Source organism: Cnephaeus nilssonii, assembly GCF_951640355.1.
Source record: "Cnephaeus nilssonii genome assembly, chromosome: 20".
Classification (NCBI taxonomy): domain Eukaryota; kingdom Metazoa; phylum Chordata; class Mammalia; order Chiroptera; family Vespertilionidae; genus Cnephaeus; species Cnephaeus nilssonii.
In genome coordinates, this window is record NC_137091.1 from 46,744,839 (window position 1) to 46,764,033 (window position 19,195).

Here is a 19,195-nt window from a genome sequence, read left to right on the forward strand (position 1 = left end):
TCCTGCCTCTCGCTGTAGCCGTCTCCAAGCTTCCGGGAAATGGTTTCCACGCAAGCATTGGCTTCCACGAATAGTTCTTTTTCCTTCGTCAGAAGAGACCTTTTCATACCACCTGTGTAACCGTCCAGGATTTCCCCCAATTCCTCACTCGATATTCTGTCCTCAAGGTCAAAAGGACAACTGTCTTCCTGATCCTCCCACAGGGGCTCCAACTCTGTGTTCATGTCCTTCTTATGACGCAGTGTCATCGTGCCGTGTCCCGGGGCAGTCACGGGTCTCCTGGGCCTCCTGAGTGTTCCTCGGGCGGGGGCTCCCCGCGGAGAGTAGATGGGCTTTGGGGGTGCCTTCTTCGTTCACGGCTCAGATCTGAGGAATGTTTATCTTGGGTGGAGCGGTCATTGCCATTGTATATGATCGAGGTTTCGTGGGTTCCCGTAGCTTCTCGGATGTTCCCATCAGAGCCATTGGAGCTGTGGCAGCAAAACTGAGGGGAAAACAAAGGGTGTCATTAGGCTGGAGATGTGGCTTTTGTGGCCCAGTCAGTCAGCATTCCAGTGGGTTTGGGTGAAAGTTCTTCATGGTTGCGTTTCCTGTCACTGAGATGAGACTCTCACCCGGAGAGGGTGAGAAGGTGGATTGAATATAGAGTTGCCAATCCTGTTGTTCCAAAATAGGTGAACGTACATTTGTTGTATCTTGAGCCATTGTTAACAGCTGTGATGAGGAAATTGCATGTGTTAAGTCTAGTGTTTCATAAATCTTGACATGTGCTTGAAACTTTCACCATGATTGTACTCATAATGCTGACCATATCTGTCACTGTGTAGTTGCTTCCTGACCTCATTTAATCTCTCTGTTCTTCACAGCTTTCCTAGTAACTGTGGGTTTACATTCCCTTTTAATAGAGAACTTTGCTTTTTCTAACCGCAGGCCGACGCTCTATCCACTGGGCCAAACCGGCCTCGGCCTAAGATTTCTTTAATGTTGGGTCTTCTATTGACTCTATGGGTTAATTTATAAGGAGATCTGGCCTCTCCTGGCATGATGATGTGAAAAACTTGTATGCGGTCTCAAACATCTTTGCCCTTGGGGGAAGACTGTGGTGCAGAAATTAGCTCAGTAGTTTTTGCCGAATTTACGTTGCTGCCCACAATTTCCCAGGAAACACTGTGGACTCTCTTGTCCTCGTGTGAAGATGGGTGCTTTGAGACACAGAGATCACTCCAAAGAGGGGGTAGCTGTGACAACCTCAGATATATGTGGGAGCAGCGTGGACTTGTTTCTTGTTTTCAAGGGATGCTAAGACATTTGAAGGGAACCTCCTGCCCAGGTGTTGCAGAGGGCCATGTGCCCTGATGCCTTTATTTCCATGGGTGATGGTCACTGGTTGGAGGACCATTGCAGTGAGGGGAACCCCTTTCACTGCAGAAACACTGACCTAATTGTTGTTGGACCGGGCTGCAGCCCATTAGATGGAAGGGTCTACATCTAAACCTGCATGCAGAATTTCTTTTTTAGGAAAAACCACAGGAACTGTGTGTGTACACAGATCTGAGAAATGTGTTGTTGTTGTTTTTATCTCAACAATAAATATTTATTAAATTTAAAAAACAAACAATGCTAAGGAGAGGTGGAACTTAAGTGCCAGTTTATTTTTATTTAGGAAGAGAGAGGGATAGAGAGTTAGAAACATCGATGAGAGAGAAACATCGATCAGCTGCCTCCTGCACACGCCCTACTGGGGATGTGCCCGCAACCAAGGTACATGCCCTTGACCGGAATCGAACCTGGGACCCTTGAGTCCACAGGCCGACGCTCTACCCACTGAGCCTAACCGGTTTCGGCTTAAGTGCCAGTTTATCCTTCGGAGTCCTCAACTATCAGGTTAACAGAGTGCTGGATAAAGGCCAGCTTTGTTTGCACTTGTTGTTTCGTATCTTTCATGAGCGTTTTGTGGAATTCAGCCAATTCCTCTTTACATTCTTTTATTTCCCTGGCAGCATGCTGTCCTTTGTTTAAGCTGCCACATTCTGTTTGTACCGCTTATGTGCAGCTTTCATTGCTTGCAGGATCTGCTTTAGCCCTTTTCTAACTTTTCGAAAGAACTTTTGTTGCTCTGAAAACGCCTCCTTAAAGTTTTGCTCTACTAACATGAGGGTCTTCTCAGCTCTCTCCAACTCTTCAAAAAAAGTCTTTAGTTGATTAAACCATTCCTCAAGAGGCTTCTCCCTTAGGTCCTGCCTCTCGCTGTAGCCGTCTCCAAGCTTCCGGGAAATGGTTTCCACGCAAGCATTGGCTTCCACGAATAGTTCTTTTTCCTTCGTCAGAAGAGACCTTTTCATACCACCTGTGTAACCGTCCAGGATTTCCCCCAATTCCTCACTCGATATTCTGTCCTCAAGGTCAAAAGGACAACTGTCTTCCTGATCCTCCCACAGGGGCTCCAACTCTGTGTTCATGTCCTTCTTATGACGCAGTGTCATCGTGCCGTGTCCCGGGGCAGTCACGGGTCTCCTGGGCCTCCTGAGTGTTCCTCGGGCGGGGGCTCCCCGCGGAGAGTAGATGGGCTTTGGGGGTGCCTTCTTCGTTCACGGCTCAGATCTGAGGAATGTTTATCTTGGGTGGAGCGGTCATTGCCATTGTATATGATCGAGGTTTCGTGGGTTCCCGTAGCTTCTCGGACGTTCCCGTCAGAGCCATTGGTGCTGTGGCAGCAAAACTGAGGGGAAAACAAAGGGTGTCTTTAGGCTGGAGATGTGGCTTTTGTGGCCCAGTCAGTCAGCATTCCAGTGGGTTTGGGTGAAAGTTCTTCATGGTTGCGTTTCCTGTCACTGAGATGAGACTCTCACCCGGAGAGGGTGAGAAGGTGGATTGAATATAGAGTTGCCAATCCTGTTGTTCCAAAATAGGTGAACGTACATTTGTTTTATCTTGAGCCATTGTTAACAGCTGTGATGAGGAAATTGCATGTGTTAAGTCTAGTGTTTCATAAATCTTGACATGTGCTTGAAACTTTCACCATGATTGTACTCATAATGCTGACCATATCTGTCACTGTGTAGTTGCTTCCTGACCTCATTTAATCTCTCTGTTCTTCACAGCTTTCCTAGTAACTGTGGATTTACATTCCATTTTAATAGAGAACTTGGCTTTTTCTAAGTATTTTTCTGCTTTAACTTATATTTTATAAGTTCTTGGAGATTTATTAAAGATATATTAGTAACTCATCTGTTTATTTGATATTCTCTTTGTTGTTTTTGTCGATCCACATGAGGATATTTTCCCATTTATTTTTAGGGAGAGTGAAAAAGACAGTGAAAGACAGAGAGAAACATCGATGTGAGAGAAACACATCGATTGGTTGCCTCCCTCATCAGCTGTGACCAGGGCCCAGCTGGGAAGGAGTCTTCATCCAAGGTTTGTGCCTTTGACTGGAATCGAACCTGGGACCCTTTAGTCTGCAGGCCTATGCTCTATCCAGAGCCAAACCAGCTAGGGCTCTGGTAGATATTCTTTGAGTATATCACCATCATGTCCATTTTAATAAATATTTGGTCATTGCTAATAAAGCTGGTACAAACATTTCTGTATTATTCTTTATGTGGATATAAGCATTATTTACCTTTGTCAGTCGGACATTCCCCGAGGTCTCCCAGAGTGCAAGAGGGCACAGGCCAGGCTGAGGGATCCACTCTGAGTGCATGAGTTTCGTGCATGGGGCCTCTACTTTAAAGATATTCTGTAATTTTGAAGTTCTACCTCACTGTAGTTTGATTGTATTTTCTGTAAAAATTTATGGTGAGCCTTTTCTCAGAAGTCTTAAATGCTTTTTTTTTTTTTTTTTTTGGTATTTGAATAATATGTTTTAACATTTTTTCCTTTATAATATTTTATTTGATTTTTTAAAAAACATTTTCATTGATATCATACAGCAAGGGAAAGAGAGGAAGAGATACGTACATGCATTTTGAGAGCACAGCTGGCATGGCTCAGTGGTTCCATGTGGACGTATGAACCAGGAGGTCACGGTTTCATTCACTGTCCGAGATTATGCCTGCGCCTGGCTAGATCCACAGTATGTGGCATGCAGGAGGCACCCGATCAATGATTCTCTCTGAGCATTGATTTTTCTCTGTGTCTCCCCGTCCACTGGCAACTCCAGCCTCTCCTGCAGAGACATTCCCAGGACAGGCACTTCTCTCTCCCAATGCCCACAAGCACCTTTGTCTTTGGGTGCATTTTGGTAAGAAATGGGACCTACAAGAAGCCACTGACTGCTGCAGGGAGGCAGGTGCTGTGGGCACTCCGGTCTTATTGTGGTGCCCCACCTGGGAATCTCCAGCAGAATCCCTGGAACTCCCTGAATCTCAGTTGGCTGAATGTGACATGCAGATAATTGATGGCGCTTACTCTGGCCTCCCAAGATCAATAAAATAACAAGCTGAGTACTTGTTGCCAGGATTCCAGGATTGGATTTCTGAGCATTTTCTCTTTTCATTCTCACAACCACCTAGACATGTGGAAACTAATATCAAATTGCTGAAAAAAAAATCAGTATCTGAAAAATGAAGTCCGCTCCCCAAGTTTACACCACAGACAAGTGTCAGATTCAAGGGGCTGGATTTTAACCATTATTTTCTCATCATCAGACACAGTATCACTGATGTGCAGCCCTCACTGGAGCAGGTGCAGCATGAGGACCAGGGTGGCTCAGCTGCAGCTCCTGTTTCCATGGTTGCAGTTATGTGTTTCCTCCCATTCCCTTTACATCTCAGAGCCCTTACCCTGGGCCTCCCCATGTTGAGGGAAACGCCATCATTTCTCAGCTGCAGTGGTTTCTCCAGGGGAACCTTCTTTCAGAGTGAGCTGCTGTTTGTCTGCCTCCCCTTTGATCCCAGCACAGAGTTTGACCCACAGGAGACCTCGGTAATTAGGGCTGGGCCTCTACACCTGTGCCCACACGTTGGGTGTCATGCTGTGATCCCATCCACTGTGATGAATTTCATGCCTCAATTTGACCCTTCACATGATGCTCCTATGTGGCACTGACATTCACCCTGCAGGAGTGGATACAATTGGACATGAATTTGGGGACCAAATATTCTGAAGTGATCCTGGTCTCGTTGGATGGGTGCTCACCTCTTATTCATGCATAGGACCCACTGCCCATGTGCTTCTGTCCCATATATCCCTACTGGCTGAATGAGACAATGGCTCTCACCATTTTTTCTCTGCAGCCCGGATCAGGTTCTGAAACTGCTCTCCCAGTCTCCTGTGTCTGCACCCTAGGTCTTTGGGTTGGAACAGATTCCTTTTGAGTATAAGCTGTCACCGCAGTGCACAGCACACTGGGCCACAACTGAGGTCCTTACTCTGCTTTTCCTGACCATCTACCCTAACTGTCTCTCCACACACCACATTTTCTGACTGTAGGTGAAGGTGGCCTTTCAGATGATGGTGTTTGCCATTTTGGCCAGTTACTCTGTTTTTCTGAGTCATTTCCATATGTACAGCTGGTATACATATAGCTATGAGGGGATGTCCTTAAAAGTTAGTTGCTTTCAGAGAACAGAAGGAAATGCTCAAGGCTCAGGTGACTTTGTTGTGTGTGTGTGTGTGTGTGTGTGTGTGTGTGTGTGTGTGTGTATGTAGCTCTCTAGAGGCTGTTTTTTCTTTTTCTTTAATATATTTTATTGATTTCCTACAGAGAGGAAGGGAGAGGGATAGAGAGCTAGAAACATCGATGGGAGAGAAACATCGACCAGCTGCCTACTGCACACCCCCTACCGGGGATGTGCCCGCAACCAAGGTACATGCCTTGATAGGAATCGAACCTGGGACCTTTCAGTCCACAGGCAACGCGTTATCCACTGAGCCAAACCGGTTTCGGCTGTTTTTTCTTTTTTTTTCCCCCTCCCATTGCTTCCCTCTGAGATTCTGCATTCCATTCCATGCTTTCATGTCTCTGAATCCACACAATTTTGTTAATTAGATTCCATATATGAGTGAGATCAAGTGATGCTGTCTTTCTCTGACTGACATATTTCTCTTGGTATGATGCTTTCCAGGTCCCTCTTGGCCATGTGAAAGGGTAAAAATTCTTCCTTTTTTACTGCTGCATAGTATTTCATGGTATAAATGTTCCGCTGGTTTGAAAAAAATATTTTTTTATTGATTTCAGAGAAGAAACGAAATGGAGAGAGAGAGAAACATCAATGATGGGAGATAATCATTGATTGGCTGCCTCCTGCACACTCCCTACTGGAAATCAAGCCTGCAATCTGGGCATATGCCCTTGGCTTGAATCAAACCTAGGACCCTTCAGTCTGTAGGGTGATGCTCTATCCACAGAGTCAAATCAGCTATGGCTGTATCACAGCTTTTTATTTTTAATGATTTCAGAGAAGAAGAAGAAAGGGAGAGATAGAGAGAAACAGCAATGATAAGAATCATTGATCGGCTGCCTGCCGCATGCCCCCAGTGGGAATCGAGCCCGCAACCCAGGCATGTGCACTTGACCAGAATTGATTCCGGGACATCTCAGTCCATAGGCCGATACTCTATCCACTGAGCAATACCAGCCAGGGCTGTATCACAATTTTGTATCCACTCATGAATTGATGGACACTTGGGCTGTTTCCACATCTTTGCTATTGTAAATTGTGCTGCTATGAACATAAGGGTGCATACATTTTATCTGATTGTTTCAGGTGTCTTACGATATATTCCAAGAAATATAATCACTAGGTCAAATGGCAGTTCCATACTAAATTTTTTGAGGTAAGGCCAGACTGATTTCCATCATGCCTGCACCAGTTTGCATTCCCACCAGCAGTGAACTAGGGTTTCCTTTTTTCCACATACTCCCCAGCACTTGTCCTTTGTTGATTTGTTTCAGGCAGCCATTCTGACAGTGGTGGGGTAATACCTAATTGTTGCTTTAATTGGCATCTCTTGATGATCAGTGACTTTGAGCATTTTTTTTAAAATGTCTCTTGTCCATCTTATCCACACTGCAACCTAGAAAAACCTGACACTTCCGATGGCATCAGAAGCAGATGCTCTAAATGATGAGAGCCTGTTTTGTGACATTAACTTTGTGTTATGGATTCAATGGAGGCAGGTTAGAGCCAGTTAGAGACTGGAGCAAACTCCCCCAGCTACAGTTGGCCTGAAGGAGACACAGCCAAAAGTCCTGAATGAAGAAACATTCAGGAAGAGCAGGTCCTGGAGAAAGATACGCAAAATCAGCAGCTAAGGGAAGCCAGGAAGGTCCCCCAGAAACAAACTTAGCCTAGACATCACCTCCCCTGAATGCGCTGGAGGGCACTGAGTATACTTGGTGTGTTCTTGGGCTATTTGCCTCCTAATCCATTCCTGGAGTCAGCAGAGAAATACTGGATCCTGACCTCGGAGCCTAGAAACTACATTACCCAGAAGGCCCTGTATGGAATGCCACCAGGCTGAGCCAATGGAGGCTGAGAAAAGGCATTTTCCTTTGTCCATTTCTGTGGGCGGGACTAGTCCTCCGGGTGGGTTTTGTCTTCTGTCAGGTTTGTCCCTGGCTGTCAGGAGCTCCTGGTCACAGAATCCCGTGGTGTTCCCCGCCTCACAGCCCATGGGGGGCGCCTGCAGGGCGCTCACAGCTCACACTGGGGATTGAAGCTCGGAGTCACCGCTCGGACCCACACCAGGGCCTCGGACAGGCACCGCCATTCCCTGGGCGGCTGCTGCTCCCGCCGCTCCCGCCCCGCTCGGCCCCCAGAGAGCAATGGCGGCGCCCGCGCTGAGGAGCTTCCCTGAGGTGAGTTCCTGTCCCCGGACCCTCACCGCCTCCTCACACCGAACAGGACCGCCCGAGTGCGGGCATCTGTCACGTCCTGCAGCTCAGTCCGCGTGGAGGACCGTGAGGAAGGCGGAGGGGAGAGAGGAGCGTTGTGGCTTCTGAGGCACAGCCAGTGCAGGGCGGAGAGGACAGGGCTGACTGGCATCTGAGGTTCCCTGAGGGTGTGGGCTGTGAGGATTGGCGGACAGATCAGAGGCTGCAGGGAGGACGTCACAGCCTCATTGGGGCCTTCCCGGCTGTGGGGTCCCTCAGAGGCCGGGGGTGGTCCTGGACCCGGCTGGGAGACAAGCTTCTCTACATGCCATGTGCCAAGTTCATGGGTGAGTCCAGCGAGATCCAGTGGCCTTAGGGCAGGAAGGGGGCAGAGCTGAGGGAGTGAACCTGGTACTGAAGATGGGAAGAGGTTAAAGGTTACCCAGTGGTGTGCACATCTGGAGGAAGTGTGAGCTGATGGACCCCGGGACCTGGTGTGGGGACTGAAAGGCGAAGCATAAACCCAGGCTTGGCTGTGTCTTGGAGGCATGATCTGGGAGACTGCAGTGGAATTGCTTAGCAGGAAGGCTGCGGCCCTGCAGGCATCGCCCAGACCTTAAATGGTATTGCTCTCTCCCCTCCCCTCCCCTAATCCTTCCCACCCAACCCAGCTGCTCTGCTGAGGGCAATCCCAGTGAGTAATGGGACTGTGATGAGAGAGCAGCCTGCACTGGCATTAGGGCCTGGTGTCCACACTAACCGGGTGCCCTGGAGGAGGTTGAGGGGGGGAAGGTGTGTAAGTAGGAGTGGGGGTTCTCAGAGAGACAGCTGTGGTGTCAATTGTCTCCATTCTGACAGGTTGGCGTGACCTTGGAGGACATTGCCCTGTACTTCTCCAGGGAGGAATGGAGCCTCCTTGATGAGGGTCAGAGACAGCTGTACCTGAATGTGATGCTGGAGAACTTTGAACTTGTATCCTCGCAGGGTAAGACCCTCACTCTCACAGTGACCTGGACTTGGCTTTGGGATTTCCCATGCCCCATCTCCCAGGGTGTGCTGTGTCCTCCCATGTAGACTGTGGTTCTGCTTGATTTTCCAGTTTCCTGGGTAGTTGCTGTCCTGGGGAGGGTGGGTCTGTTTCCGCTGCTCCCTTCTTTCCTGAAGTCCCAGTTCTCCTCGCTGTACTTCGTTCACAGGGAAGGACTTGGTAGTGTTGCATGAAGCCTAAGGGATTCTACCTTGATTAGTGAGGAAAGCATCTATAATAATAAAAGTGTAATATGCTCATTAGACTGGACAGCCAAATCACCTTCTGGAGGAATGACATCCTTCCAAACAAAGCCACCAGGGCTGAGTCAGAGATTATTAGGGGTGATCAGGCAGGCAGGCGAGCAGTTAACACTTTAACTGCCCGGCCTGTTTTGTCTTCCAGAGGGAAAGTATAATGTCACTCACCGGTGACTGACATGATGCTTAACATGTTAAGGGCGATCAAGCAGGCAGGCAGAATGGTTAGGGGCAATCAGGCAGGCAGGCGAGCAGTTAGCAGCCAACGGTCCTTGATTGCGAGAGGGAGCAGGTCTGGCTGAGGGACCCCTTGCCCCATTCATGATTTTTGTTCACTGGGCCTCTAGTTTTCTATATTCCTGTTGGTCATTTGTACCTATTTTTTTTTTTAATATGGAACGCTTCACGAATTTGCGTGTCATCCTTGCGCAAGGGCCATGCTAATCTTCTCTGTATCGTTCCAATTTTAGTATATGTGCTGCCGAAGCGAGCACTGTACCTATTTTTTGAAGAATTGTCTCTACATCCTTATCCTTTTTATTAACTGTACTAGAGGCCCGATGCACGAAGATTCGTGCAAGAATGGGCCTTCCTTCCCCTGGCTGCCAGCACCGCCTTTGCTCTGGCCGGAGCTGCCTTTCTCATCGATGTTTCTAGCTCTCTATCCCCTTCCTTCCTCTCTATAAAAAATTAATAAAATATATATTTTTAAAATTTATTCTTAGTGTGTAGACGTGGAACGAATGTTTGTAAGTTTATTTTTCATCCCGTAATTTTTCTGAATTCCTTTTTTTTTTTATCTTCACCTGAATACTGAAAAAACCTTGATTTTTTTTTGTGTGTGTGTGTGTTTTGAGAGAGAAAGAGAAACATCGATTGGTTGCCTCCCACATGTGCTCCTAATGAGAGCAGGACCGGACCTGCAACCCAGGTACTGGGAATCGAACCCCTGGCCTACCAGTGCACAACCCGGCACTCTCATCAGTGAGCCACACTGGCTAGGGCTATTTATTTATTCTTTAAATTACTATTTATTTTTTACTACATCAATAGATAGATACAGTACAGTATGTTTAATTTCAGGGAGGAAGAGGAGAGAGAGAGAGAAACATAAATGATGAGAGTCACTGGTGACGTGCCTCTTGCATGAACCCAACTGGTGATTGAGCATGCCACTTCTGAAGGTAGCCTGGCAAGGAATTAAATTGTGACCTCCTAGTTCATGGGTAGATGCTCAATCACTGAGCCATACTGGCCATCCTTTATTTATTTATTTTAGAGACAGGAAGGGAGACAGAGAAATAGAGAGAGGGAAACATCAATCTGCTGTTCTACACATCTATTCCTTCACTGGCTCTCCCCTGCATGTGCCCTGATGGGGGAATCAAACCTATAACATTGGTGCATAGGGACCACACACTCATTAAGTGAGACACTGGCCATAGTTCTGAATTTGTTTATTAATTTCAGGAGCTCATAGTGGGATCTTGACAAATTTCTCTATGGAGGGTCATGTCAACTGTTAACATCTCTTATGATGCATTGGCTTCATAGTGACAGGTGTAATATCTTTTCTTTCATTTCTTTTTTAACTTATTTGAGGCTTGGTTTTTGTTTGTTTTTTTGTTTGCATTTTTGTTTTGTTTTTTAGTGTAGCTAAAGGTTTGAAAAGTTTTGTATCTTTTAAAAATATACCTTTTTGGTGTTCCTTTCTTTTGTCTTGTCTCCCTTTTATTCATGTTTGTTCTAATCTTTATTGTCCCATTTCTTTGCAACTTTTGGCTTTACTTTCCTGTTGTGTTTCTAGTTTCCTGAGGTGCCAGGTTATGTTATTTAAGATCTTTTGTGACAATGTAGGCATTTATCCCTATAAAATGTCCTCTTAGATTTACATATTCTGAATGTTATACATAAGCTTTGGTAGGTTGTCTTTTTATTTACTTTGTCTCTAGACTTTTTTGAGTGCTGTTGTGTGTTTGGCTACCCTGAAATTCTTATGTACTAATTTATTACTAGAGGCCTGGTGCACGCATGCATGCACTGGTTGGGGACGTAGCCTGTGGGGATCGGCTCACTGTGGGAGGACCGCTCATCCCGGTCAGCTGAGTGGCTGTGGACCCACCCTCTGAGCACCTTCTGAATGAGAAAATTAGTCTGAGCTGATATTTTGGGGAAATGTTGTGGGTAAAGGCATGTTCTGTGTCCTGGAGGAACCTGACAGAGAGCTTTGCACCCCAAAGCCACTCGGTTAATGTCCTTGATGTGTAATGCCAGGTCAGTGACATCATTGGGGATATTCAGAGCTGCCATGCTTCAGGATCCTCAGCTATCAGGACAGCCTCCCTTGGGGGTCCAAGTCACATCCCCTCTTGCCATCCACCTATACCAGCTCCCTGTGCTCTTTCTAGAACACAGCCTAGAGGACCTACATGGGAGAACAGGCCAGAGTCTGGATTCTCAGGTATTTGATAGGTTCATAGACTGGGCCTCGTCCTGGGCCTGCAGTGGCTGCTCCCGCTGTGGGAGCGCAGTGACCACCAGGGAGCAGCTCCTGTGCTGAGCATCTGCCCCCCTGGTGGTCAGTGCACGTCATAGTGACTGGTCGACTGGTCGTTCTGGTGGTTCCACCATTCGGTCACTGGGCTTTTATATATATATAAATTCCTTTCACATAGAGAGGAAGAGAGATGGAAGGAGAGAGAGAGAGTAACATCCGTGTGAGGGAGAAACATCAATCGGCTGCCTTCCGGACACACCATGACTGGAAAAGGAACCCGCATACTGATATGTACCCTGACTGGGAATCGAATCCAAGACCCTTGGATACACAGAACGATGTTCCAGCAAACTGAGCCACACTGCCCAGGGCATTCTGTGGTTTTTAAAAACAAAAATTTCCAGTGTTTTTTGAAGAACAGGCTACAGAGCAGAAGCACAGTGGCTATTAGAAGTAACTCTCACCCTTTTATTTTACCATATGTATCTTCAAATACATTTGTTCACCCAGTTTTCTGTCATGCTTTCTATTTAGTTCTTCTTTATTTGGTGTTCCATATTACTGTTTGTCTTCTTTATAGTCTTGTTCCCATATTCTGTGGTGGTATTTTTGTTCATGAATATCTGTCTACTTACTCTGGGATGGGGAAAGATTCTCTGTCTTTGATTCTGTCATCTTGCTGATGTCACTCTCAGAGATCTTTTTGCTGTGATCTCATTTGTGCTTTGTTGTCCTACCATAGTGCTGACGATCCATCTTTTCAGTATTTCTTTTAAAATTTGCATCATTGCCTGGCCAGCTTAGCTTAGTGGTTGAGCATCAAACTGTGAACCAGAAGGTCACGGATTTGATTCACGGTCCGGGCATATGCTCAAGTTGTGGGCTCGTTCCCTAGTGGGGGGCATGCAGGAGTCAGCCAATCAACGATTCTCTATCATCATTGATGTTTCTCTCTCTCTCTCTCCCTCTCCCTTCCTCTCTGAAATCATGAAAATATATTTTACAAAAAGATTTGCATTGCCCTAGCCTCCGGTCGGCAAACTGCAGCTTGCAAGCCACATGCGGCTCCTTGGCCTCTGGAATGTGGCTCTTCCACAAAATTAGGAATACCCTAATTAAGTTAATAACAGTGTACCTACCTATATAGTTTAAGTTGAAAAAATTCGGCTCTCAAAAGAAATTTCAGTTGTTGTACTGTTGATATTTGGCTCTGTTGACTAATGAGTTTGCCAACCACTGCCCTAGCCGGTTTGGCTCAGTGGATAGAGCGTTGGCCTGTGGACTCAAGGGTTCCAGGTTCGATTCTGGTCATGGGCAACATTCTCGGGTTGCAGGCTCACTCCTCTATAGGGGGCGTGCATGAGGCAGCCAATCAATGATTCTTATCATTGATGTTTCTCTCTCCCTTCCTTTTTGAAATCAATAAAAACATGTATAAGAAAATAAAATAACCTTAAAAAAAAAAGATTTGCATCATTTATCCCATCAAATGGCTCAAGTGGGATGTAAGAGGCAGAATCCTTTGTGCATCACAGGAGAAACATGACTTTATTAATGACGGGGTGGACTCAGAGGAGGTCTTTCTTTGGTGAAGAGCTGTGGGGGTGGTTTTCAACGCCTGGGCTTTGTTACATTCATAACTAGGAATCCATTTTATTCTACAGTGTTTTGTTACCATTGCTCACTCCTCACCCAATTCTACTACTTCTTGCTTAATATTGACATTTTGCCAAGGACTCAGTTTTAATAATGATCATTCTATTCAGATTCCCCGCCTGTAGATAACCTAATCTCTCGAAACTTTGCACCTCTACCTCTTTCACGCTTCTCTCTTTCCTGCAGTCCAACGTTGGTCCATACCTGCAGAGCCTGAGATTGCACATGTATTATTATATTGACACTGAACATCTTGTGCTCTAATACAGTTGATTTTTATGGGTTTGAGCACATTGAAATTATCCTACACAGACACACATGAAAGGTCTTAAAGGAAACCATTTATAAGGAACAACTAGCAGATCCTACCTCTCTTCTTTGTGTCTCGTCCTGGGCTTCTGTCCCCCCTTGCTGAGATGTTCATCATCCACTGACCTTTGGGGTCACGTTATGTATAACAGCCATTTCCTCAGAGTCTAACTCACTTGTCTTAAAAATCATTAAATGGAATCATATCCAGTCATGATGGATAAACACGTGTGAAGATATTCTGTTTTTATGAGGTCAACATGTACTTCAACAGCGTTTTCTTTTCTTCAGGTTGCTGCTGTGGAGCAGGTAATGTGGAGGAACCTACTGAACAGAAGGTTTCTGTAAGAATGAAACCGGCAAGGAATCCCAAGGTAGCCTTGTCTTCCCAGAAGAGCCACCCCTGTGAGAGCTGTGAACTCGTCTTGGGAAACATTTTACACTTGCTGGAGGGGGAGGGAACACAACACGGACAGATACTGTTGAGGTGTGGGGCATGTGCACAAGGATTTTATTTCAGTGCACAATTTCACCAACAGCACGTGAGAGAGACTTTCAATACAGGTGTGGACAGGAACTCACTTGCAAACAGCTGCAATTTCAATGTGTCCCAGAATCGTTTCACGTGCGGGGAGGTTGGGCAGAGTGTCCTTACCGGGTCAGGACCTCTCCACCTAAAGGCTACTCAGACCAGGGACAGTCCAAATGCTATTTCAACGTGTGGGATGATGTTTCAAAGGAGAAGTTATTACACCAGAAAAGAATGTAACAAAGACATTAGTTCCACCCACACGTTTATTCAGGAAAAGGGTGTCCATGCTGGAAGTCAGCGTTTTGTGGTCCCTCAATGTGGAAAATATTTTAGCAAATTTTCTAGCTCTCATTATCAACAGAGAGGTTACAGTGGAGAAAAGCCTTATGAGTGTAGTGAATGTGGGAAAGCTTTTACCAGTAGAAATGGCCTCCGTTATCATCAGAGAGTTCACAGTGGAGAAAAGCCTTATGAATGCAGTGAATGTGGGAAATCTTTTACCAGTAGCACTGACCTTCGTCGTCATCAGAGAGTTCACACTGGAGAAAGGCCTTATCAGTGCAGTGAATGTGGAAAAGCTTTTAGCAGTAGGAACAGCCTAGGTGATCATCAAGTTTTGCACACTGGAGAAAGGCCTCATAAGTGTAGTGAATGTGGGAAAGCTTTTACCAGTAGCAATGGCCTCCATTATCATCACAGAGTTCACACTGGAGAAAGGCCTTATCAGTGCAGTGAATGTGGGAAATCTTTTACCAAGAGCACTGGCCTTCGTCGTCATCAGAGAGTTCACACTGGAGAAAAGCCTTTTAAATGCAGTGAATGTGGCAAATCTTTTACAAGAATTGATAGCCTTCTCATTCACCGGAGATTTCACACTGGAGAAAGTCCTTATGAGTGCAGTGAATGTGGGAAATCGTTTACCAGGAACAGTGGCCTCCGTAATCATCAAAGTTTTCACACTGGAGAAAGGCCTTATGAGTGCCCTGAATGTGGAAAATCTTTTACCACTAACACTCACCTTCATAGTCATCAGAGAGTTCATACAGGAGAAAAGTATTATAAATACAGTGAATGTGGGAAATCTTTTACAAGTAGCAACGGTCTTCAATATCATCAGAGAGCTCACACTGGAAAAGCCATTTTGAGTGCAATTAATGTGAGATATCTCTCAGCCTAATTTGTAAATTACCTCTGCACAAAAGAATCCAAATGTGAAAAATTTCTTAACTGTGTAGGAAATGTCGTTCTTAATTAGGTCTTAACGATTGTATAAGAAAATACGTGAAGTCTGAATTATACCTCATACATTTAATCACATACATTATGTGACATCCTCACAACTATTTTTGCTGTTGAGTTTACTTGTTTTTATGTTGGAAACATATGTAGCTCTGTTGCACTTTCTAACATACAGAGATGTCTTGCCAGGTCTATGTCATTGCACATTTCTGTTGCTGAAGGTATTTCACCCGAACCACCTGTACAGATGGCATCACTTACCATCCTCATGTGCCCAGGGAAGCTAACTCTGTTGTCTAATTTGTTGAAGAAATGAGGAATACCTTAGCCCTTGGTTCTTAATTGTTTTCCTTCTCACCAGTTGGCACGAAGGACGGATTCGTGTTGGCCCAGAAAACATAGAATTGCAGAGGGACTGCCATTCTCAAAATCACTCTTTCCCTAGATGCCGTTTATTGAGTGCATTAGTCATCAATGCAAGAATTGCCAGTCTCATGTCTCTTTCCTTTGTAAAATAATGAAGGCTTTTTCCTAAGGCTTCTTTAATCTTGGGTGTTCTATTTAGTCTGTGGGTTAGCTTATAAGGAGGTCTGGGTTCCCCAAGTATGATGAGGTGAAAAACTCTTATGGGGTCTCAAATATTCTTTGCTTTTCAAGGAACAATATGGTGCAGAAATTAGCTCAGCAGTGTTTGCCAAATTGACATTGCTGCCCATATTTTCCTAGGAAACACTGTGGCCTCTGTAGTCCTCATGTGCAGATGGGTGCTTTGGGACACAGAGATCACTCCAAAGAGGGGGTGGCTGTGACAACATCAAGTATGTTTTCCAGCAGCGTGAATCTTTTCTTGTTTTCAAGAGATGCCCATACACTGGAAGGTAATCTCTTCTCCAGGACTTCCAGAGGGCCATGTGCGCTAATGCCTACAATTCCATGGGCGATGGTCACTGGTGGAGGACCATCAGTGTTAGGGGAAACCCTTTCACTGCAACAACACTGACCTAATGAGTTTTGCAGGGGACTGCAGCCAATTAGATGGAATTTTTCTCATCTAAACGTGCATCCAGAAACTTTTTTTTTTTAATGTATTTTATTGATTTTTCACAGAGCGGAAGGGAGAGGGATAGAGTTAGAAACATCGATCAGCTGCCTCTGCACACCCCCTACTGGGGATGTGCCCGCAACCGAGGTACATGCCCCAACAACCAGAATCAAACCTGGGACCCTTGGAGTCTGCAGGACGACGCTCTTTCCACTGAGCCAAACCGGTTAGGGCCAGAAACGTTTCTGAGATAAAGGCTACAGGAGCGGTGTGTACACAGATGTGAGGATCTGCAGGCATGTTTGTCTTCTATGGACACAGTCGTTGTCATTGAACATAATCAAGAGGTTTTGTGGCTTCCTGTATCCTCTCAGATATTCACCTCAGAGCCATTGGTGCTCTGGCAGAAAAACAAAGACAAAGGCAAAGGGTGTCTGTGGTTTAGGGATGTGGCTTGTGTGATTCAGCCAGCATTCTTATTGGTTTGGGTGAAAGTTCTTCATTGCTTGTTACATTTTCTGTCACTGAGGTGATATTCTCGCCCAGAGGGCATAAGGTGGTGGATTGAATATAGATTTGCCAAACGTATTTTTCCAATATATTTGAATTTACGCATTTTTAAATCTTGAAACATTTTTGAAAGCTATAATGAGTAAAATACATGTTTAGTATAGTATTTTGTAAATTTTCTTGTGTGCATGAAACTGAAACCATCATTACAGTCATAATGCTGACCATATCTGTCACTATGTAATTGCATCATGACCTCTTATAATCTGCCCCTGTTCTTCACAGATTTCCTAATAACCGTGGATTTACATTCCATTTGAATAGAGTACTTTGCTTTTTCTAAGTATTTTACTGCTTTAATTTATGTTTCATAAATACTTGGAGTTTCATTAAAGATATATTAGTAACCCATTTTTTCTGATAAATATTCTTACCTTTGAATATATCACCAATAGCTTATCCATTTTTATGAATATTTGGTTATTTCTAATAAAGTTGGTATCAATATTTCTATATAATTCTTTATGTAGATATGTTTTATTTACCTTTGTCAAAAATTGAGTGCATAATCTGAGTTGTTGAGTATTTGAATGTTTCAATCTACAAAGATTAGCACATTGTGGTCTAAACTGAATATATCATCATGCATATTGTGGTGCAGTTGGTTCGGTGTGATCCCATGTACAGAAGGGTTGCCAGTTGAATTGCTTGGCGTGTCCCTGGGTCGTGGGTTAGCTTCCTGGAATGGGGAGTGCAGGAAGTGGCTGGTCTATGTCGCACTCTTACATTGTGTTTCTCTCCCTCACCCCTCTCCTCTCTCCAAAAATTAATAAAATTGCCCATCTGGCATGGCTCAGTCATTGAGCTTTGACCTTGAACCAGGTGTTCATGGGTCGATTCCAGGTCAGGGTACATTCTGGAGTTGCTGGCTCAAACCCCAGTGTGGCATGTGCAGGAGACAGCCAGTCAATGATTCTCTCTCACCATTGTTGCTTCTATCTCTGCCTTCCTTTCTGAAATCAATAAATATATATTTTAAAAATCAATAAGCTGTCCCTTTAAAATAAACTGGTTGTACCTTTTGGCATTTTTCCTCCAGTGTGTGAGGTATTTTCAAGCACCACATCCTAGGACAGTGGTCGCCAACTGGTGGTCCATGGACCACTGGTGGTCTGTGAGGACTGAAAGGTTGGTAACTGCTGTCCTAGAGAATATTTTGTTTGATCAATCATTCTTTATCTAAAAATTAGAGGCCCAGTGCATGAATTCATGCACATTGAAAGAAAATTAATTAGGAGAAATATTTTAATATTGCTGTTCACCCCTTTTCTTTTTTATAATAGAAGTGTCAGAGATGAAAGAAAATTAGTAAAGTTTACAGAATGCAGAGTTCAAAACAGGCTTGTTTGATGGGCGGGAGGGAAGGAAACTTTCTACTAACTAGAGACTCTTTGGTGGGAATTATCCTTGAGGTGTGATAACAGCAGGGAGGAGGGGTAGCCTTGAAAGTAACTTCTATTCTTCAGCAGTTTAAACAGAGGAGTTGTTTGAATTAGAGGAGCCAGAAATCTCGGGGTTTAATTAGCAGGTGCCACAGCAAAGAAACAGAAATACATTTTTCCTGTCCTTGCAAATACCTGCACCACATTTAGAACCTAGGGCTTTAGTGACCTGAAGAGTGAATACTTCCAGGAGACCAAATAAAGGGACACCAGGAATCCTGGGATCATTATGTTCAGGAGGATGTGAACGATGGATCTGGCAGGAAATAAACCATTCATTGAATTTTCTCCTCAACTTACAGGTTCTCATTCCCTGGTGAGGACAAAAATGATGGCATATACTAAACCTAGCAAGCTCAGGGATAGTCTCATGTGAAGCAGGAGGAAGTTACATGGAGGGGAATCAGCATTTCCAGGGACACAACTGACAGAAGACAGATTTTTTAAAAAATATATTTTATTGATTTTTTTACAGAGAGGAAGGGAGAGGGGTAGAGAGCTAGAAACATCGATGAGAGAGAAACATCGACGAGCGGCCTCCTGCACAACCCCCACCGGGGATGTGCCCGCAACCAAGGTACATGCCCTTGACCAGAATCGAACCTGGGACCCTTCAGTCATCAGACCGACGCTCTATCCACCGAGCAAAACCGGTTTCGGCCAGAAGACAGATTTATAAACACAAATTTAGAGCAGATCCAGAACACATCAAGCTAGTGCTTTCCCATTGCATTCAGAGAACAGAAAAAAAAAAAAAAAAAAAAAAGCTCAAGCTCAAGTCTTAGGTGACTGTTTTTATTGT

The 19,195-nt window shown here is 44.9% G+C and overlaps 1 protein-coding gene across 1 annotated transcript; it reads left to right on the plus strand.

Annotated features, from left to right (window-relative positions):
• The first annotated feature begins 7,509 nt into the window (after positions 1-7,509).
• LOC307116584 (uncharacterized protein) lies at positions 7,510-17,327 on the plus strand. The gene is made up of 3 exons (XM_079800679.1): positions 7,510-7,804; positions 8,678-8,804; positions 13,860-17,327. Exons 1-3 carry the CDS (start codon positions 7,772-7,774, stop codon positions 15,275-15,277), a joined length of 1,578 nt encoding a protein of 525 aa, XP_079656805.1. The 5' UTR covers positions 7,510-7,771; the 3' UTR covers positions 15,278-17,327.
• Positions 17,328-19,195: the final 1,868 nt, after the last annotated feature.